The following is a 22,206-nucleotide window of genomic DNA, read 5'->3' as shown; positions in this document are numbered from 1 at the left end:
ATTTAGTTAGCTTTGGACAGAGCTGTTTCCCACCGTTTCCAGTCTTTTTGCTAAGCTGAGCTAATTGGCTGCTGGCAGTAGCTTCATATTTAACGTAGAAATATTTGAGATCGGTAGCAGTCTTCTCATCTAACTCTCAGCAAGAAAGCAAACACATTTAACTCCCAAAATGTGGAGTAGTTGTGTGTTTGAAAAGCTTAAAAGTAGGCGGCAGAAAGAATAAATTTTTTAATGTGTGGTTTTTTCTTTTCAACAGGATGCAGTGGAACAAAATGAACAGAGGAAAAAGCAGGAGCAAGCAATGAGAGAGAAGTTACTGGCTCAGGAGGCTAAACAGCATGACCCCAAGGTACAGTCACAGTACACGCAGAGCTGCTGAGCTGAATGAAACCATCAGATGTTTACTCAGTGCTAAATAAAGCTTTGTGGCGTGCCAGAAAGCAAGTGAAGAGTACAAATATCCTCTCTGCTGGTGTAGGTCCAGGCCCAAAAGAAGAGGCATCAGCAGCAGGAGCTGATCGCAGAGCTGCGCAAGCGGCAAGCCAAAGACCACCGACCAGTGTACGAGGGAAAGGATGGCACTATTGAGGACATCATCACAGGTGGGCCAGAGAGCACCCTAAAAAGACCGCATGTGGGTGCCAGCAGCTCTGGTCGTCCCAGGTCGAGGATGACTGTGGTCATTCACTGCTCAGCTCCTCTGAAGTGCACCATGTGCTACGTGGTCCAGACACCACCACATCTGGAGCACAGCACATAGCAGCACAACAGTCGCTAGTTATTCCATGACATGCTGTCTAGTTAGTTCTGAAATGTGCAACACTAAAGCTGTTGAGACTCAATATGTAGATAGTCACACAGGCAGTTTAATTTCAGTGTATAGGATCTTTATTTAGAGGAGCCACTATGTGTAGATTTATTATGTGATTATAGCATTATTCAGTATTATAATGAGATTTTAGTTTGTAGAAAAATAAGACATTGCCAGTGAAAACTGATTGGGGGATTATGCAAGTGTCTTTCTTGAATCCACCACTAGGAGTCACCAAAGTGTGGCATTGTAAAATCCTACACGTAAGGGCTTTAATTGGAGAAAAATAAGCATATCTACAGCCTCAGGATAGGACATAAGTTAACAGATGTTTTTTTTCACAATCATTAATCAGTGCTTAAAATGAAAATAATATAAATGTTGCATTAATTATTGTATTAATGTTAATAATGCTTCTATGCCACTACTATCAGAGCTGTTAACAGTTTATTATGCAACTGATGCCTCTCCATACATGCTCAGTGCATCCTTTACTTTGAGTCCTCCTATTTAGCATTTATAAGTAGTATACAAACACAATATATGTTCATATGTATGTATAATGTAGTTTGTTAATGTACAGTATTTGTCAGCCATTATAAGTTCTCGTAGGGAGACTTATTTTATATAATAGTTTTAGTACCATTTATTTGTTAATTGTTTGTTTATACACCAGCCTCCAATGACTGGTGTCCACAGGAAGAGTTATAGTTGTTGACATTAATAAAAACATATATCTGCTTATGACTAGATTATAGTGTGTTAGAAACCATTTGTTAAGTGTTTATATAGTGCTTATAAATGTAAAATAGGGGGACTTGAAGTGAAGTGTTGCCCGTAATCCTATTAAAATCCTCCTGAGGGTTTATACAAGGTTTGCTTCCATCGACCTGAACACAGCTCCAGTTTTTTCAGGTTCATTACTCCTGAAAGAAATTTGCAGGTGGTCCAGTGTTCCCCCTCCCCTCCCCCAGAAGGGCAGTGTCTCAGGTGTGACATGTTTTCTCTCCCTCCCCCTCCTCCCCCAGTACTGAAGAGCGTGCCCTTCACAGCCCGCACTGCTAAACGCGGCTCACGGTTCTTCTGTGAAGCCAACCTCTGTGACGACGCCAACTGCTAGCCCTTGCCCCTAATGCCAAGGTTGTCCAGGTGTCTCTCGAACGCCTCCTGACCGCACTGTGCATGCAGCATGATCCCTGTCACCTACCCAACCCCCCCCCTAACTTGGGCCGTCATTGGTTGTTTGTGTTCTACTTCAGAGGACTCCTATCAGGCGTCTGGTGATAGGAGTCAGCCAAACCTCTTTGCCTGGCACAGAAAAGATGTGTCAACATATTTTATGTGTGAAAAATATGTTGGAGCACTCTCAGTACAGTCAGACTGTAAATTATCAAGTGCATGACACATGTAAAAGGCTGTGCATTATAATGGCATATTTCCTTTAAGAGATTCCTTTCATGGAGCTGAATTCAACAATTATAATATAAAGAGGTTTGGCTAATTTACTGGGTTTTTTTTATCAACAATGCCTTGTTCCATGAAACTAACTTGTTTGGTGTTGGTTTCCAGCTAACATGTGACTCTTCTTTCCTCAACCACCACTTTTCATTCTACCCCTTCCAGCTGAACAGAAGATTAATGACAGTATTTCCCACTCCTAAGAGAGGGTAAGGAAGGTAGCCTGGCTGAAACCCGGCCCGCTTGGCCCTCCAGCTCCTGTGTGCTGCTACAGTGATGTCAGCTGCTTCAGCTAGTGCTTTGGATGCAAAAAAATAAAATAAAAAATTATGCTTTACGACATTGAGATTTGCTTTACACCCCAATAGTCAGAAAACAAGATTCTTGAAGATTTATCAAGAAGTCATAGTCTTAGAAAAAATCACTTGCCCCAACAGCCATTAAAACATTAATTTATTTAATTTTCTAAGAAGCCACTTAAGTTTCAATGATCATCATCATCATAATCATCCCCACCCCCTCCTATTATGTGTTGCATGTTGTCCAGTGTTCATTCACCTCTCACCTGTCAACAACGTCCGCCATGTTTTGTCTTTGCTAACTGTCATCCGCGGTGTGCTGAACAGCTATTTGGTCAACAGGCTCTAGAAGAAACACACACACACACACACACACACACACACACACACACAGTCAGTCACAAAAACATGAATACAGTCTGTATCCAAATTTTTTTTACAGAGCTGAAAGGTTTTCTTTTACTTCATGAGCACAACTCGTTTGATTGTTGCTCAGCAAACTGAAGAGCTTGTTGACCATTGTACTGTAACTGTCATAATGATTACTGCTGCATTATTAGTGTCACAAAGATGTCAACCACATTCCCAAAGCCTTGAATTTCACTGTTTTGTGTATCACTGCTACCAGTTAAAATTCAAGGTTATGAGAATGTGTCATTCAATATTAAGTCTGCATTGTTTATTTGCTAATTGTACATTTCTGATACACAGTTTACACACAAGTTTAACTGCAGACATTAGTGTTTGTTTGACAGAAATATGCTAGAATAAACACTCAGTTGCCAGTTTAATAGGTAGGCTACACCTAGCTAAAACTAATGCAGTCTAATACAACAGTCCTGCAATAAATCCTGCACACATTAAGGTTATAATGTTCCATTATTGTTCAAACTGTTTAAGGTTTTTATTTAACTTTATGATCATTCTAGAGAAGGTAGTTTGTGGTTCTGTTGAACGGTATTGCATTATACAGAGAGGTGTTTCTGTTATTTAGCCTACCCTCATTAATATAAATGAGGTGGACAAAATAATAGAAGCACAACAGTTTATTAGGTGTACCTAATAAACTGAGCATCTGAGTGTATTTCAGCTACATAGCACTCTTAGCACTGCAAAAGAACCTAAAGTAAGTAGACACAAGTTTGCAGATTGACCTCTGGGTCCTCTAACATGTGTGTCCCCCCCGTCTCTCACCCCTCTCTCCATCCCTACTCACAGATCTCCGAAACCAGCCTTTCCTGCGAGCTGACGCGTTGATCCGGAGCGGTTGGAAGAGACCCTAAACCACTTATTCGTCACTCATACTCCCCTCCCCGTTATAACCTTCCTCTCTTTGTCCTGATGGTCTGTCTCAACCCTGAGGCTGCAGATCACAAAAGACTGAAAAAGAGGGACAGGACAGAGCCCTTGTTTTAGCTGGGTAATTTATTTATTTATGGAGGCCCTTTAAAGCCACTTTAAGTGAGCAGGCATCATTACAGAAGCACAATGGGTCCCTCCTGTCTCACTGCAAAACCCAAGACTGTCCCTGCTCTGTGCCACTGAGAAGCAGACCCGTCAGAGGACGATTACAAGACAGGTGAGGTGAGTCAAGGACTGGCGGACCACAAAGCAGGAAGAACAGTGCTTTCACTAGCAAGTGCCTGCCAACATGTGGATCTTATTCCCAAGACCGTTAATTTCCTCAGATTATGCAGTCGTAGCAGGACTTAGACTGGGAGGCAGCCAAGGGAAGATGCCAACTCTGCTGCTGGGATGTTTGCCTTGAAGACACTTGCAAAACCTTCCTCCAAATCACAGAGAAGCTTCGATATTATGAGACATCCGGGGGACCTTTTTCCTAACATTAAGCCAAGTTGACACATTCAATCAAGACTTAATATTGACAGTTGTTTTAGATTCCAGTCGCATGTATCTGGGAGGAAAGACCATTCATTCCACTGGTTGTTTTGGACAAGCTAGCCAAACCAAAATTTCTTGAATGTCTCATGTGCTTGAGAAGTGCCTTTTTTGTGTAAACAGTGTTATTTCTCACAAGTCAGCCATAATTTGTTTATTTTACATCTTTCATTTGTTAAAGATTGTATGTTTTATTGCCTTGTACTATAACATTAGCCTTATAATACTGACAATAATATGCAACAGTTGAAATTTCCAGCTTTAAGGGCATACAACTAAAAGGTAAGGGGAATAATAATTTTAAAGATTACTCTCTTATTTACGTCTCTAAAGCTCATAACTCGTCCAAGTAGTTCTTAAAAAAACTAAATGTTATATGCCTTGACAACACTTTCTGTCACACTTTAAAAAGTGACATTTGGGAAGTGACAAATGTATGAAGAAGACTCCACATGGACTGCTGTTTAAGGGCCCAGATGACATTAACCTGCTATAGATGTGGTGATGGATGAAGGACGTTTCCATTCCTATGAGGTCTTATGTATGAAGCTTTTTTAAATCTCATTGTTTTAATAGAGATGATGCATTTCCTCCTGTTGAAACTTACATTGGCACAAAGGGAGCGATACATCTTTACACTACTTAATTTGGCTCAACATTGTATGAGACACTATTCTTTAAGTGGACATTTCTATTAATGTACATTCAAATCAAGAAATGTACTTTTAGAAGAAATGTTTCATGCTATTGTCTGTTGACTGAAAGATGACACTTCCTGTTTAATAAATAAGATGAATTATGTAACTACAAGACCAAAGACTGTCATTACAGCTCAGGAGTATAAAAACAAAGGCTGGTCGTTCTTTGATGAAGCAACATTCGAAACAGGGATTACTACATGTTCATGTTTTATTTCTTAACTTTTTCTTTTTAAAAGGATACTCGATGTTCATTTCTGATGTATTCCAGCAAGAAATAACGATTGCTTTTCCTCTCCATCTCTCCAAATAACGGCCAAGAGCCACCATACATTTCTACTATAAAAATCCATTTAATTTCTTATATCAAAAAGAAATAAAATCATAACAAAACAATCAGAACCACAAATATCCATGTGGGTTTTTGCCACCAAAAGAAATTCTCCAACTGAAAAATGATTATTCTAATTTACATGGTCTGGTGAAAATCTAACAGAGCAGGATGTAAAAAAAAAAGTGATGAATACTGTTAACAAGTGAGGGGCAAAGCCAGAGTTTCCTCTAGGGTGGGTGTGTGTGTGAGCACCATGCAGAGTGATACGGCAGGTATGGCTGATAAGCTCAGTTAAAAGCAGCGTGGTGAGCAGTGAGACACACAGAGAGCAACACTTTTAAGACTAAAAACCAGTTTGACGGACAGATGGTTAGCGTTAGCAGCAAGGCAAAGGAATTAACAAAGGAATGCTTATCAGGAAGCTGATCAGTCCTCTTCCTGGGAATGCATTTAACAATGAGCATTAACCTAAATTACATGTCAATGTAATTAAATACAATTAAAAAAAAAAAAAAAAAGAAAGAAAAAACTCCCACAGAAGTAAGTACCATCAAACGGCCTCCCTGGCCTTTCCTGAAAGTACATTTACAATCAAAAGACATGGAACATAAGCTAAACGCAACCATTCTCAGCTAATTACTTGTCGCAGATTGTTTTTCAGTGATGACCGGAAAATTCACAGAAGCTTGCCGTCACTCCAAAAAGAACTTTCTAGAACAGTTTCAGAGCAAAACACGGCTCTTGTCCAGAGTGTCCTGCAGTAGGCTAAACCAAGGCCACGGATATCCATCCCAGACTTTTCATCCTGGAATGTGGACTTTATTACAATCATCTTCATCCAGCGCACTCACACACTGCCATTGACTCATTCATTGCTGACACAGAGAATGTCAATTATACAATGACTCTAAAAAAAAAAAAAAAAGTTAAAAAGTACAGACTGCTATTTGTTACTGATGTTTGTATTCCTGGGTATATTTTCAAGACACTTTGTTAATAGGTTTATATATATGCAAATATATAACTTTAGTCTGTGCAAGGAGGTAAAAGACAATCACTTGAATGTAGTTCTTTGAGACAATGGAACAGACACTGCCTGCGACGCCGAGTCCTCCATGTGTACATGTGCAGTATAACAACTTCTCACTTCTCTCCCAGCCTCGGTCTCCCTTTAGACCTCCAGCAGCAAACGTACATATACACATAATGTGAAAGACTTGAGCCGAACCAGCATCCAGGAAGCATTCATAGTGAGCACTGACATTTCTCCTCTCTTTCATGAACAACAAAGACTTGGCAACGTTTTCTAGGATGGAACAATATTCTTTTTTTCCCCCTATACAATTCATACAAAAATAAAAAATTAAAATTGTTCCACTGCCATTTGTATCTCTCTATCTTTTACATTTGCACAGAGGTAGTGGCTATATGCGTGAGAGGGGAGGGAGAGTTGTGAGGAGGAGGTGAGCAAAATTAAAAAGAAGAACTGAATAAATGTCTATAAAATGGTTCCTTTTTGTCACCAGAGGATTTTTTTTGTCAAAGAACAAAATATAATACTGCAATCACTTAAAAAAGTAGTCCTTCATTTTATACATTTTATACAGTGTTCTCGCTTTTTTTTTTGTTGCTTTTCTTTTCAGTTGGTAAAGGCATAAGATGAGAGAGCTTGTCGGCTCAGCACTGGGTTGGGCAGGGGAGGGCAATGTTGAGTTCAATCCATGCCGAGCTCTATGCCAGCGGGTCACTCATGTCCTCGTCACCCTGGGAGAGAAGCTCCTTCTTTTCATCTGTGCTGGCCAGAGAGTTGCGGCTGTTGTGGGCGCCCATGTACAGGGTGGCATACACTGGGTTGGTGAAGTTGGTGGGCTGCGGAGCAAAGAAAATTACATGGTGACTCAAAGGGCATGAGAAAGGCCGACATTCTTTAAATGTGAAAGTAGCATTTACTGGATTTTGTGCTTTTAAAAGGATAGTTGACAGAAATAAAAAAAAATAAAAAACCCTCCAACATATTTTCTCTCTTAAAAGCATTGGTTCACCAAAATCACAACACATTTCCCCTCATGACGAGACCCTGTGCAGATAGTTTATTTTTCCTCTATGTTTATTATTTCGTATAGCATATCTGTCTATTCTTTCTTTGTTACAGGAAATCGGATCACCGATCAATTGCTCCTAACCAATCAATAGCATCTGACACGACTTCAAAAGTTTCATTTACTTATTAAACTTCAGTTTGGTTCTTTTAACTGTTTCCATCTTTATGCTGCTTACCCCCGACCTGGCGTTGAAACCGCTTTTACAAGCCCAGTTTTTCCACATATTCTAGTCTGAGATTCCTGATACCACCCCAATACAAACTGGGGTCAAATACTTGACTTTCCAAATAAAATGTCCCAGTTACTCTGAATAATTGAAAGACTTATTTCAAAACAACTTTTATTGGAACTACTTTCTACCAAAGAAATGCCTGCACAAATTAAATCCAACCACAGCCTCCCAGATTTTCAAATGTAGGCACATAAAACTCATAAAAATATGTTTTTATATTTTTTAATGATTTGGCTGAACAGACCCTTTATATAAGAGTGCTTTTAGTTGTTTTACCTTGTCTGGATCCAAAGCAAAGTCTGAATCCAGGAGTTCCCCAGCGTCATCGTCAGGGTCTCCTTCATAGATCTTATAGGCGGGGTTTCCAATCTCAACATTCATGGCTCCATTTGTCATTCGGTGGTGCTGGAAGCCCTTTGCACTGCAGACAGACAGAGATAAACAAACTGATTAACCATCCAAGCAATAGATTTAAACCCTCATTTAAAAAAAGATCATGAACTATTTTTGGGAGAAACCTTAAAGTAAAGAATTCAGAGTGGCTAGAAAAGTATCATAACTCGGTATAAACCAGGTACTGACGCAGCACCAGCAACGTACAATCCACACAATCAAGACGACATATATTAAAGGTTGTCAAATGAGCTTTTGACAAAAGGCCATTTGATCAAACCCAGAGAATATACTGCAGCATGTCTGATGTGGAGAATGCTGGACTTTCACTGTTTGCAAGCACATAAACATTTTTCATAGATGAACATTTGTAGAATTTACTACGCAAGCACATAGTGTAAGCCTAACATTTACACATGTAAACAAGGGAAGGTATGAAGACGCAAGAAGGACGAAACTGTTCAATTGTTTGCGTATCACCAGCAAAGCAACTTCAGCTAGTCAAGAGGTCCCCGTGTTGCTGGGTGGGAAACCCCATGGGAGGCAAACAGGAAATGGCAGGCAAGGACAAAGACAGATTTCTACACTGACCAACAGAATGGACAAATGGACTGACAAAAAGCAAACTGATTGGATATTAGGGAGGGGAGGGGGAGGATTTGTGGGTCAACAGGTGAATTATGTAACCCTATGAAGTTACCGCGAGCACTGAGAACGAGATTTGCCCGGCCATAGAGACCTGGGAGACAGGAAATAGATGGTTATCAAAAGGTTAGAGAAAGAGAAGATAGATAGCATAGGTGTGAGGAACAGATGAAACATGGGAGTTTGAATCTAAAATCTCTGAAAACAGGACTCACCCGCGCATTCTCCGCTTGTACCACAAGATGGCACCGACCACCAGCAGTGCCAGCAGCAGCAGCAGAAGCACTGGGATGACAATGGAGGCAGTACCTGAAAAAGTAGGCAAATAATGTGAGCAAATAGAACCAAAGTGCATGTTTTCTTAACAAAACTCTCTGAACTGTGTGACTTACTTCCACTGGAAGCAGAAGAATCCATAGAAGCTGCTGCAATTTCACATCTGTATCCCCTCCATCCTACAGGACACCTGAACACACAATGAGGCCAGAGTTACAAAATATGTGTGTATGTGTACGTGCTTTATCTTATCGTCTCTGCATCCTCGCTTGACCCATTTAAATTCAAACTACTGTTTTATATAAGATACATATTTCATTATTTTTTTAACATTTCCTTAAACATTTGGGCTAGTTAATAACTTCTAATAATTATAAAGACTTTTAAATAGAATATCAGTTAATACATACAAACATAATTAATAAGCAAAGGGTAGAAATGGTGCATGTGCATTTATTGTCTGAGCAGTTGGGTCCATTTTCATCCATTCCTAATCTGTATACAGTATAAATACAGAATGCAGGTTGTTATTAACTTGCAGGGTGCAATTAAGAAAATTGGCAGGTACCCTGTGTGTGTGAGTTTCAAAGACAGAAAACAACAGTACAGAGAAAGTAGGTTAATGTGTGTATGATTAGTTGGAGACGGATGGGGGGTGGGGGGATCATATCTTACTTGCACTGAGGCAGCAGTGTGCGAGTTTCCACTGAACATTGTCCATTTGTGCAGTAGTCCAAACAGGTAAAGCAGCTGGGTTGGGTCTGACCATTGGGACAGCTACACACACACAAACACACACACATAAAACATTAATTATGCTGCTTAATAATATCCCCAAACAGTCTTGATATAGCAGAATTAATGATTATTGTTTTAGAGTAATCAAACATGGGTGCCATCTTCAGATGTCCACATATTTTTGGCCATATAGCCATACTATCCAGTGTAACCTGTAACGGTGTGTGACGTGCAAAAACTGTCCGAGCTTTCCAAAATAAATGTTACCAAATATTTACAAAATCAAAGTCTAATTTGCTTTGTGCAGACTCCACGTTCCACAGTGTACCTACCTGCAGGAAACCTCGCTTGAGGATGACGTCAAACACTTGCCCGATCCACAGAACAGACATTTGTCCAGCTCACACTGGTGTCCGATGTACTGAGTGGGGCACAGGCAGAGTTTGGTGCCGTTGGAGGTTTGTAAGCAGGTTCCACCGTTCTGACAGAATCCTTCACATTTACCTGAAGACGCGAAGGAAGAAGTGTGAGAAGTGTGAGAAGTGCAAAGAATGGTCATAGGTTCCATAGATTGTGCCAGTAGTGGGGGATTTCTTCCCCCAAAAAAAACGGTAGATCATTTTAGTGGAAAAATAACTTTTTGTTGTGGATTAAAAGGTTTGTTTACATTATTAATTTCTGAATACGACAGAAGCTAAATATTAAAGAAGCTGAGAATCCAAACATGTTTTATCATCTGCAATTTACAGTAAAGTGAAACTCCTTAAAAACAATGTAGCGATATCTGACAGTCCTGCCACTTACTGTACTGGCACTGGTCTCCCTGGTACTCCGGTGGGCAGCTACAGGTTGGCTGGTTGCCCATGTTGACCGAGCAGTTGCCTCCGTTCAAGCAGTAGTCCTGACAAGTGTGGCGGTTACAGTTGGGCCCTGTGAAGCCTTTAGCGCATCTGCAAGTTGGAGCACCTAGGACACAGGAAAGACATGAATTAAGAGGTCAAAGAAATCTGAGACAAAGACGAATGAACAACACAGCAATCGCTTACACACAGACTGCAGCAATAAATCTCAACAACTTACAGGATGTAGAAATTAATGAATTTTACTTTACTGTCACTAGAAATGTACACTGGTTTTACATATTATACAACTTGATAAAGAACTAGCACAGAATGAGGGTGTAGATATTTGGGAATCACATGCTTCACGCACTCTCTGTTGCAGCCTTTTGGCATGTGATTTCAGTTACTAATGAATACTCCAGAGAGCTTTCACACACATCAAAAGGACGGGTGGAAATTTTACTAACAGAACAAATAAAACACGTTTGCTCAGCTGCCATCAGTGGCCTAAATTACTTGCTACAAACTTTTTCCCACAGAGAAATGTGCCTATTTAATAACCTCCAGATAAATTAAAGGTATTCCCACTCACTCTGATATAACAAAATCAAAACAAAAGGTCATTTATGTTTCTGAATTATACAGAAACATATGCCACTGTGACCTAGCATACATATGTTCTCATCAAAAGGGAAGAAACTGAATTTTAACTAAATTATTTTTTGCCTAACTGCGAAGTAAGGAAAGGAGAACCACAAACGTTTGGGCAGGCATGTTGTACTCTTACCTGTATGAGAAGCAGTGCATGTGCCTCCATTCTTGCAGTAGTCCCTGCACTGGTTGATCTCACATCTCTCTCCGGTGTAGCTGGGCTGGCAGCGACATTTAGCCACCTGACGGGCGTTGAGGAAGCAGCTCCCGCCATTCTGACACTGAATTTCGCAGGGCCCTGAGGGGGGAGCTGTGGAAGGGGGAATTCCAGGATGAAGCAACATTTTGTATGCAGTATCTGAATGTAAAGCCACTCAGGAGCTTGATAAAGTGCAATTTGAGGATACGATTGTTGCTCTTCACTCAGCTCTCTGTATGTGTACATCAGTGTACTGCAGACTTACAGAATGGTGACTGAGTGGGGCTCGGTCTCTCCACACAGGTGCCGTTGTCGGCTACGTAGTTGTTAGGGCAGGTACACACTGGTCCACTGGGGCTGAGCAGACACAGCCACTCACACTTCTTCCTGTCACATGGGTTAGTCACTGGTGCAGAGAGAGACAGGACATCCAATAAGATTTTATTTTCATAAAGCATATATGCATCTTATGCCTTTTAGGAGGCGATGTGACAGTAAACTGTATATTTAGAAAAGCACTCACTCTCTGGCTGCTTGTAACGATGGTAGAGAACTATGTCAGTAGCATGGTTGATGCCTGTGGTGAGATTCTCCATGGGGCCTTTGCCAAACTTGTTGACCCGGAAGACAACGTTATTTATATAGGTGACCCCATATATGTAGTCCTCAAAAATATCTATGCTAAATGGATGGAGCAGGTCTAGAAATGAGGATAAAAAGAGAGAAATTAGTTAGAAAGACAAAAAAATCTGTAGGCAACATGTTAATGCCAGATTTCTGAATTTTGTTCAGTTTGAAAAGAACTCAACTGTTTTTGATGCCGGAGACAGAAATGACAGGATCAGAGCCATCCAGACGAACGCTGCCAATCACTGAGAGTTTAGCATCTGCCCAGTAAAGACGCTCGTTGAAGTAGTCCACAGCCAAACCTGTGGAGACAGAATAGAAGCAGATGAAGACATGGCAATCTTTCTAGAATAAAAGGCTGTGATTCTGCTGCTGCTGAGAAACAGCATGCATGTTCTCCTTTCCTTGGACAAATCAGGGTAAAGATAAATTATATAATGCTAATGCAGTACTGACCTGTGGGCCACTGGATTTTCTCATGAACTAGAGTTTGTCTCAGAGTGCCGTCCATGGCAGCGGTCTCAATTTTAGGGTGGTTCCCCCAGTCTGCCCAATACATGGTGCTGACGGGAAACAGAGTTGAAACACACACACACACTCACAAAACATACAACAGTGGAAAAATCCTTGATAGAAATCATATATTTTATTTATATATTTTTGTTGCCCTGAAGCCATTGTTAAAGAGTTCAGCACGGCCTCTTACCCTCTCTGTGGATCCACTACGATGGCGTAAGGCTCGTCAATCATGCCAGAGATGAGGGTCTTGCAATGCTGGCCTGTCATTTGAGCCACTTCGATGACATCTCTACCAGAGTCGGTCCAGTACAGGTTACCAGCCACCCAGTCTACCGCTATGCCACGAGGCATTTTCAGCTCTTTGATCTGGATAGGAGCAGGAAGGCATTTAGAGGATGTTCGTGTGTTTGTAATAGTACAATGAAGAGTTTTGTGTTTCTGCACATATTTATTCAACATTACCTGCAGGTTGGTGATCCTGCCCTCACTCTGCCGTCGGTTACGGTGAGAGTTGGAGGAGGTTGACGATGTGGATGGTCCTGGAAGTTCATATGAGGAGATGCGACCCGTGTGCCAGTTGGTCCAGAAGATGCGGTTGGTCTTGACGTGCAGGTCCATCGCATCAATACGCACGCTGGCATCGCCCTGGAAGGTCTGCTCATAGCGCCAGTTAGGCATGCCAGGGTCCAAGCTGCGGATTTCATTGTCGTCGGCTATGTAAAGAATCTGTCGACTGCTGTTCATATCTGGAAGGAAAAAGGGAATAAAATTAACAATATATATATATAAGTGTTTTAAAAAGTGGCCTAAAAAGGATAAGCAGCTCATAAAACAGATGCAGTTCTGGTTCTCACTGTCAGCCTTGCAGGTGTCATTGATCCTGGTGAAGTACTTGTGGCAGCTGCATTTGTAGGAGCCTTTGGTGTTGTTGCAGATGTGGGAACACACTCCGAACTGCAGACACTCATTCTTATCTGAAAAATGGAGAGTCAAAGTCATATTAAATACATGTATTACTATATTGTAATAATATTACAGCCCAGCTCCTTGCATCCAAAGCATGAACATCCAAGTGAGTTTGTCATAACAGGTGCAGTGTTTTGCGCCTGTGTACCTCCGCAGGTGTGATGTCCTGTCTTTTGGAAACCTGGTTTGCAGGAGCAGAAGGAGTCTGTGCCATTGATGACACAGTGGGCCTCGTCTCCATCACCACACTGAGTCCTGTTACTCCTGCAGTCATTTAGTTTGGTGTCTGAACATGAACACACAAACAAGTCAAACGTGAGTCAGTGGATTTAAAAAAAGTGTCTGCTGATACCTCAGATCTGTTGTTAGCAGTAATATAGAATATCAAAAGCACCTGTCTTGCAGTTGATCTCATCAGAGCCATAGTCCTCACAGTCATTAAAGAAGTTACAGCGCAGAGTGGAGCTGATGCATCTGCCATTGGCACACAGGAACTCATCCTTCTCACATGTGGGAACAGCTGGAGGGGCCTCTGTAGACACATAACACCACACACACAGGTCAGATATTTCCTTAATCTAAGCTGAAGAAGCAGGGGATTTCACAGTGATTGGAATGATTCCACAGCTTACGGCAGTTCAGTTCATCTGAGTTGTCGCCACAGTTATTGACACCATCACACCTCTTTGACACTTGCAGACATACACGGTCATTTTGGCAGCGGAAAGCTCTGGTGGGAGGACACTGGAACTTCCCTAAGAGCCGAACAGAGAAAGAACACAAGGGGGACAAACGTAAAAGAGGAAATAAAAATAGGTCAGGACAAAAGATGAAGACAGACAAATATTCAAGATGTGTGTGATTCACAAAGCTGCACTCACTGCACTCTTCAGGATTCTCGTCTGAGTTGTCTCCACAATCGTCCTCTCCGTCACATTTCCATGCGAGGGGTTTACACAAAGTGTTGTTACACTGGAACTCATCCAGAGGGCAGTGACGCCCAGCTGAGAGAAACAGAAAGAGATTTTTACTACAGGTGTAGATGGTAAGAAACCTGACACATTTTTTCATGGCATTTTGCATTTAGGTATTTTGCCATAACAAGCGATTTGAGTAGTAGTAAGAACACAATAAACTTCAGCATACCACAAACAAACACACTTACCAGCACTGCCACAATTCTCCTCATCACTGCCGTCCATGCAGTCAGGGTCGGCATCACACCGCCACCGGATGGGGATACAGTGTCCGTTCTTACACTGGAACTGGTCGTTGTCACACTTCAGATCACAGCCATGCTGAAGAAACATCAGAAAGTCCACTTTAGTAATTACAAATGAATACTAAACACATATATGTGAATACACTATTATTTTAAAGGGCACTCAAACATGAATTTTCTGCACCTCATCAGATCCATCAGCACAGTCATGGTCTCCATCGCACTTCCACCTCCCGGCAATGCAGCGGCCGTTTGTGCAGGCAAACTCACTTTCTGAACATTGTCGCGGCACTGCAGAAGAAGAAAGACGAGGTTGATGTCAGCTTGAACACTAGTAAACAAACACTGTTAACAATGAGCTATGGCTGTTTTAGCCTTCAGCGCAATACACAGGACAAGAGTTGACACAACCACAGAAGAAAACTGCAGGAGGTGAGGTGAGAGAATGAAAGGAGTTCAATATGTCTCAGTGTTATTTAAATGTATTTTTAATATTACTGATTGAATTTTGAAAGCCTAGTGGCAAAAGGGAAACAATACAACAGCGTTCCAAAATGAATCTATTTAGTGCTCAGCTTGCAGACTCTCACAGGTGGCTGGGGATCACAGCTGGACAGGAGCATAAGAGTGGGGACATAGCAGAGAGGTGGGAGCGCATCACAAGTGAAGGTGGAGTAACTTACCTCTGGCTCATGCCAACAGGACAGTATGAAATGAAACGAACATGAGATGAGGTGAGATGCGTCAAAAAAGACAGTGATCGGGTGTTAGTGCTGAATAAGTGACTTGCACAGATAACAAGTTAAAGGTGCAAAGTGAGTATGTTACCAGTGGATAAGGCATGGACATGAGAGGACGAGGTAAGACAGAAGATGTTGACAGTATACATAATGAAGGCCTTGTCTTACTACACTTGTCTTCATCCGAGTTGTCCCCACAGTCGTTGTCGTAGTCACACTGCCAGCGGCCAGGCACGCAGCGGTTGTTCTTACATCTGAACTGGTATGGCTCGCATGTCCTCTCAGCTGCATAAATCACAGAAAATGTTACTGGCAAACATAAACACAGAATTAACTTAATCACAATTTTGATACATCAGTGCCTCAGACGTCTCTTTAGTTCATCCTTCTAGTTTTAATAAGGAGAGGATATTCTTACCACACTCCTCTTTTGGTTCATCGGACGCATCTCCACAGTCGTCCTCGCCGTCGCACTTCCAGCGAGCCGGGATGCAGCGCCCAGAGTCTTTACAGCGGAACTCGTCCACACCACAAGTCATTTGGGCTGGAGAGGGAAACATTTGCGGGCGGTTACATTTGAGAGCTGATTAGCATGACTCAGAAAACAAAACAAAGCGCAAAATAAAACGGGAGTCTTACTGCAGTTGGCAGGTTCATCAGATCCATCCACGCAGTCATTGTCACGGTCACACACCCAGACACGAGGTATGCAGCGTTTGGTGATGGCACACTGGAACTGAGTGGGCGCACATGTGACCTCAGCTATGGCAGGAAACAACAGTTTTATAGTTACTGTGTGAAATCTGACATCAAAGCCAAAGAACGGCATATCAGCACTGGCACTGTATTATATATATGATGTAAAAGGAAAAATGCTTCCACTCACGACAGTCCTTCTCATCCTCTCCTTCCCCGCAGTTGTCCTGGCCGTTACAGCGGAAGATGCCTGGAATGCAGCGGCTTGGGTGGGAACATTTGAACTGGCTGGGCAGGCAAACGTGAATATCTGTGGTGCAGTTACACAGGCAGACAAGCAGAGAAACAAGAGATTGGATGCTACTTAGACATGAAGTGGAGATGGTAGTATACAAGAACAGGAATATACAGGGCAGGATGCAGATTATTAAATGTGCAAGATAATTATTCGAGGATGAAATACATTAAAAAGAGATACATACCACAGTTGGCTTCGTCCGAGTTGTCCTGGCAGTCGTTGTCTCCATCGCAGATGTAGGCAGGGTTGGTGCAGATGCCTGTGCCACACTGAAACTGCCCCGGCCTGCATTTGAACTCAGCTGTCATGGAAAAAACCAGAGTCACAGTTTGTCAGAATCACATACATATATGTTACAGGAGTGTGACAGACTATCATATTATGTTTCTCAAACACTTACGGCAGTCTGCTGGCTCATCCGACCGGTCGCCGCAGTCGTCCTCGGTGTCACATTTCCACCAGAAAGGAATGCACTTGTCGTTCTTGCACACAAACTACAGTAAGAAGAGGTAAGTGAATCAGTTATTCAAGTGATATAGGGAGTAACACCAGAGATCCTCTGCTTCAATGCCACTGACAAAAGCAGGAGCTAGCTATTGTAGCGCTGGGCAGCCAGCCAGCTGTCGATACACAATCACCAGGAATAAGCAGTTCATCAAACAAAACACAGCGACACACGGAGATATGAAAATCCACTTATCAACCGTAGTCATTCAGTCATATTCGCATTGATGATGATGTTTACACATCCTCTTTACCTGGCTGGCTGTACAGTTGGACATGCAGGTACGCTGATCATTGGCCAGGTAGAAGTTGGTGGGACAGGCACACTTGTAGCCTCCTCCCGGAGAAAGGAGGCAGAGGTTACTGCAGCCGCCGTTATTCATCTGGCATGGGTGGTTGAGCACTGAGAAAGAGACAGAAAGAGGGGACATGTTTTAACCTCTGACTGTACCGATATGATTTTTAGATGAGGTTTTTTGATATCTGATATAGAAAAATTATAATCATGTGTTAGAAAGTGTGTGTGCCTGGTATACATTATAGTTAAACAGAGTCAGACAAGATCTGGTCATTTTATTTGGAACTGGAAAAAATATGATAAAAAACAGTTTATGTCGATGGGATACCACATGAACAATCAAAACACATTTTTCCATTGTTTCCCCTTTTGCCTTTGTGCCTCAACTTAATACACCACAAAAAACAACAAACATTAAAGTTTTAACTTAGTAAGAATAAAGTACTGTTCCCATCTTTTTATACATGGCACCAAAGCCACTAGATTTTATTTCACTGCAAATATACACAGTGGGTGGAGAATTATGGCTGTTAGGACCGATGTGCTACACACTATTTCCTATGAAATTCTGTGGTGTCTTACCCTCGGGCTGGCGATAGGGATGGTAAATGTGGATGTCCATGGGTCGATGCAGGGTGCTGATCAGGGTGGTCTTGTTGGTACCCAGACTCTTATGAGCTCTGTTGATGGACTTTGTCTCCCAGTCTGTCCAGTAGATGTACTCCTCAAACAGAGTCATTGCAAAGATGTGGGGGATATCCTGGCTGAGAACTGCAAAGCACCAGATAAACATTACATTTAATCATTGCAGTTAATGTGATAAATAGTTGATCTGTTCCACATTTGTTAATGGTTTTAGATTAAAAATGCTCTTCAATATTAAACACAGGGACTTGAGAAGTGTTCATGAGAAGTGTACATACAACAGCTAGTGTCTAATCAAATTAATTAAAACCAGTAAATAAGTATTCAAACTTTTCTTCTTCCTGCTGCTGAGATGTTGCTCTTTCCCAAAGAGAACAATCTTACACTGTTAATGTAAAACAGAGACAGGGTGGGGTGCACAGCTACAGTGGCTCCACTATATCTGTGTGTTATGTAATGGGTTCCACGCCTCATTAAGCTTTACACTCTAATCGCAGTATTTCTACTCCCATATACTTCATTTCATGTGTTTGCTCTCAGTATTTGATGCTGGTGCGTTATGGAAACACACCATTAGTTTCTGTTATACAACACAGCAATCCAAATACACCACACATGCATGGATCGGCGCACACAAGAAGGAACGCACAGGAAGCACACGTGGCACACAAGTTGAAAACACCTCGTCATTAGGTGGCTATGATTTCAGTATGGATTATAACAAGTAAGGTGCTTTAACTAATAACTAAACCGATGTTAGCATACTGTATGATAGGAGTAGTTTTACAACATCAGGTTGAACTGTAATATTAGTCAGATTAGCATGACGCTCCCTTTGGTCAATCCTTATCTGAATTCAAACAGGCTAAGTCTTGTTCTGCAAACACACACACACACAAGGCCACACTGGTGTTTGTATGGTGTGTGTGTGTGTGTGTATATCAAAGGATGGGTGAATAACTCCCTGGACTAACAACACCAAGCCAAGACTGTCAGATGTTCTTTTATGAAATGTAATTTTGTATTAAAAAAAAGTAGTTTTTCCTCAAACATGCTTCCATCTGACCTGTTTTCCTGTTGGACGAAACACTCTTGTACTGTCTCAAAACTTGTAGGGCACTCAAAGTACAATACACCCACAATTTTACTTTATGTTCATTCTCCATCCAAGAACTGATGGGATGCCATAGCTAACTATATGTGTTGAACAGAGCTTTGCAAATGTGAGAAATTTCAAAACAAACGGCTGCTGCGCTGCAGAATTCCTCGGCACGCCTGTTTGGCTGACAATATCAACTATTGTAGCGAGTGTGCTAAACAACAGAGCGCTATGCAGATGCATTACACGCTAGAGGCCTCACAGATCAGAACAATCTCCCCTATTCAGGGTTTCTGTCCCCTGAGCCTGTGCTGCAGTACTCCAGCTTAACAGACAAAAATCTGACCTGCCGGATAATGCTTGGTGGCTCTCTATGTGTATGTAAGCATGATAATAGGAAACTCATTCAGGCAGTTGACAAGCCATCATCCTACAAAATTTAGCCACATCAAAAACTAATGTGCTGAATATGCACATATATATGTATACATATGCAATATGATGCCTCATGTTCAAGTTGCAATTATTTTGCATTTGAAAGCTTCCTGCCTTTCTACATAATTTGTTTGGTTTGACCATTAACCTTTCAGACACAAAAACAGACAAATGAGAAAATACTTAAATCAACTATTTTATATTTCAACAGAACAATATTGAGACCAATACATGCAACTGGAGTCCCACATTGTCACAAGTCAGTGGGAAAAATATGTAAAAGCAGTAAGAAAAAAGGTACCAGTGTCCGAGTGTGAACTGGTCTGTTACCTGTGTGTCTGTTGGTGCCATCCAGGCTGGCAAACTCAATGTAGTCCTCCCTGGCATCGGCCCAGTATATACGGTCATTGATGAAGTCCAGGGTTAGTCCATTGGGCCATGTGATCTTATCTTCTACAATGACACTTCTGTTGGTGCTGTCCATCCCAATTCTCCCAATGTGAGGGTTGTCACCCCAGTCAGACCAATACAGGTATCTAACCAGTAGAGATAAAAATAGTGTTACGGTTACACTAAAGTGAACCTTTACGTTAAATTAAATTACAAATATAGCTCAGGGGTTACCTTACAAGATGGGATTGTTTTTATCGCCGGTGAAATATATAAGCTGTGCTTCTTACCCATAGCGAACATCCACAGCCACAGCACGAGGTTCCCTCAGGCCGCTGTTGACCAACACAGTCCGGTAGGCCCCATTGAGTTTTGATACCTCGATGGTGTCCCGGCCTTTGTCACACCAGTACAAGTTCCCGCCAACCCAATCCACTGCCAAACCATCTGGGTTACTCAGGGAGGTCCGGTGCAAAACCTGCTAGGTCGGGTTAGAAAATTCAACAATAATAAAGTTTCCCGGCGGAGACTCAAACAACTCGCATAAAAAGAAGTAATTACTGTGGTTAAAGCGTGGGCTGTACCAATTTTTTTTTTTTTAGTATCAATATAGCTCAAATTAACACTGATTAAATTAAAGGGCATTTAACCTCCTCACTGACCTCAATGTTGCTGCCGTTCATATTCATGCGTCGGATCATGCTGCCCTGAGTGGTCACATCTGTCCAGTAGATCATCTGCTCTGCATAGTGGAAGTCCAGTGCCACTGCGTTATTCAGACCCTGAAATAGAGGTAGTTACAGTATTAACAGATGTATGGAGCACTAACAATAAGAATTTCACCTTGTTGTGTTTCAGCAGCCAAACTGACCGCCAGTGTGTCTCACCTGTTTTATAAGAGTGTAGTTGGTTCCATCCAGGTTGAGTTTTCTCAGGTAGTACCGGTTAGCAAAGATCAAGTAGGGCTCCACTTCTACACACAGATAACAGACAGAAAACATATGCTTCAGGACTGAACTGGTTATGAGCAACCAGCCAAATGCAAAACACACACAAGCGTGCCTTACCCGATGTAGACTTGCAGATGGTGGGGTCGTTGGGGCTGAGTTCAAAGCCATCCACGCAGAGACAGTGGAAGCTGCCATGTGTGTTGATGCAGCGCTGAGAACAGGGGTAGGTGGTTGTGCACTCGTCTATATCCACACACGTCTTCCCATCACGCTTCAGCTGGAAACCAGGATGACACCTGCACTGAAGGGCCAAAAGCACAGGAGAAATGTCAAAGTCTCACAGCCTGTGGGTTCTGGCACTTCTCACTTCTGAGCCTGGACCAATTACAAGGACCTGCCACCGGCCTGTCACAAAACCTATGTCAGTAAACCTGATATGTGTGTTTTTCCTTTCACTAAAAGCCCAATTCCTGTGTAGAGTGGTACTAAAATCTCAACACTGACATGAAATCCAGTTGCTGCTGTCAAATAAGATGCATAAATAGCTATAAATCCAATCTGAGAGCACGGGTAAAAGATAAGCTGACATCTAATGTCTTTAGAACACCACCATACCACACCAAGGTAAAAAACACTTCATTACTAGTCAAAATCAGCTTGAACCGTCACTTCTCATAAGGACATCTGTGTTTTGTCTCGTACATACAAACTTTACTCCTTTGCTATCATGTGCGAACTTGCAGTATATTAAGCCGGTATATGCACAAAGGAAGTAACGCACAGATGGAAAATCTGTGATGGGGAATTTATGTTCGATTAAACAATGAATACTGACTCAATCTGCAATACTCTCAACAACTCAACCAGCATAAAGTGAATCCTTTTGTTGTACAAATTGTCCTTTATCATTTTGAAATGAAGCTCTGACCACAGCCTAAACACCACAGAGTTCACACAGAGTTCAAGCTGTTCTAAGACTGGCCTCCTACTTTCAAGAAAGAGAGCCAAAACATGTTTTTGTCTTACATAACTGCATGCCTGAAGTCAGCGTTTCCCAACCTTTTTGTTTCTTGTCCTCCCTAACTCACCATTCACAGCATACACCCCATTTGTCTGTGAGGTAACTGTGTACCTATTAGATGTATAATTTCTTGGCCAATTAAAATAAGTGAGTTCACAAAGTTATTAGATTAGCTTTAGTTAAAAATGTGGGGGGAAAAGCATTAAAATCACCAATTAG

General features: G+C 41.7%; 2 protein-coding genes across 10 annotated transcripts in view; one reads left to right on the top strand and one right to left on the bottom strand.

The window, feature by feature from the left end:
• Positions 1–5,271, top strand: part of fmnl3 (formin-like 3) — a 33,635-nt gene extending 28,364 nt beyond the window's left edge. For 2 of the 5 annotated variants that reach the window (XM_051424077.1, XM_051424073.1), the window contains 4 exons: positions 257–349; positions 479–602; positions 1,840–1,951; positions 3,787–5,271. In XM_051424077.1, coding sequence (XP_051280037.1) covers positions 257–349; positions 479–602; positions 1,840–1,931 — 309 coding nt within the window. In that variant the 3' untranslated portion in view covers positions 1,932–1,951; positions 3,787–5,271. Of the gene's footprint in view, positions 1–256; positions 350–478; positions 603–1,839; positions 1,961–2,434; positions 2,479–3,786 lie in introns of all 5 variants that reach the window. The other 3 variants (XM_051424076.1, XM_051424074.1, XM_051424075.1) reach the window with 3 other exon arrangements.
• A 223-nt stretch (positions 5,272–5,494) lies between these two features.
• Positions 5,495–22,206, bottom strand: part of LOC127376798 (low-density lipoprotein receptor-related protein 1) — an 85,557-nt gene continuing 68,845 nt past the window's right edge. The window contains exons 56-90 of one of the 5 annotated variants that reach the window (XM_051424072.1): positions 21,084–21,267; positions 20,904–20,989; positions 20,679–20,798; positions 20,307–20,494; positions 19,957–20,162; positions 18,030–18,218; positions 17,404–17,552; positions 17,046–17,139; positions 16,830–16,946; positions 16,538–16,657; positions 16,291–16,413; positions 16,070–16,195; positions 15,820–15,936; positions 15,096–15,202; positions 14,855–14,987; positions 14,571–14,693; positions 14,322–14,444; positions 14,084–14,221; positions 13,838–13,975; positions 13,578–13,697; positions 13,186–13,469; positions 12,911–13,089; positions 12,661–12,767; positions 12,387–12,506; positions 12,101–12,277; positions 11,843–11,983; positions 11,515–11,688; positions 10,690–10,851; positions 10,218–10,389; positions 9,823–9,924; positions 9,264–9,337; positions 9,087–9,180; positions 8,927–8,965; positions 8,110–8,254; positions 5,495–7,368 (exon numbers count right to left, since the gene is read on the bottom strand). In XM_051424072.1, coding sequence (XP_051280032.1) covers positions 7,231–7,368; positions 8,110–8,254; positions 8,927–8,965; positions 9,087–9,180; positions 9,264–9,337; positions 9,823–9,924; positions 10,218–10,389; positions 10,690–10,851; positions 11,515–11,688; positions 11,843–11,983; positions 12,101–12,277; positions 12,387–12,506; positions 12,661–12,767; positions 12,911–13,089; positions 13,186–13,469; positions 13,578–13,697; positions 13,838–13,975; positions 14,084–14,221; positions 14,322–14,444; positions 14,571–14,693; positions 14,855–14,987; positions 15,096–15,202; positions 15,820–15,936; positions 16,070–16,195; positions 16,291–16,413; positions 16,538–16,657; positions 16,830–16,946; positions 17,046–17,139; positions 17,404–17,552; positions 18,030–18,218; positions 19,957–20,162; positions 20,307–20,494; positions 20,679–20,798; positions 20,904–20,989; positions 21,084–21,267 — 4,809 coding nt within the window. In that variant the 3' untranslated portion in view covers positions 5,495–7,230. Of the gene's footprint in view, positions 7,369–8,109; positions 8,255–8,274; positions 8,966–9,086; positions 9,181–9,263; positions 9,338–9,822; positions 9,925–10,217; positions 10,390–10,689; positions 10,852–11,514; positions 11,689–11,842; positions 11,984–12,100; positions 12,278–12,386; positions 12,507–12,660; positions 12,768–12,910; positions 13,090–13,185; positions 13,470–13,577; positions 13,698–13,837; positions 13,976–14,083; positions 14,222–14,321; positions 14,445–14,570; positions 14,694–14,854; positions 14,988–15,095; positions 15,203–15,819; positions 15,937–16,069; positions 16,196–16,290; positions 16,414–16,537; positions 16,658–16,829; positions 16,947–17,045; positions 17,140–17,403; positions 17,553–18,029; positions 18,219–19,956; positions 20,163–20,306; positions 20,498–20,678; positions 20,799–20,903; positions 20,990–21,083; positions 21,268–22,206 lie in introns of those variants that run through there. The other 4 variants (XM_051424067.1, XM_051424068.1, XM_051424069.1 and 1 more) reach the window with 4 other exon arrangements.

The sequence above is a fragment of the Dicentrarchus labrax genome, unplaced genomic scaffold (assembly GCF_905237075.1).
Source record: "Dicentrarchus labrax unplaced genomic scaffold, dlabrax2021, whole genome shotgun sequence".
NCBI classification, from domain to species: Eukaryota; Metazoa; Chordata; class Actinopteri; family Moronidae; genus Dicentrarchus; species Dicentrarchus labrax.
This window is presented reverse-complemented; position numbering and strand designations above follow the sequence as displayed.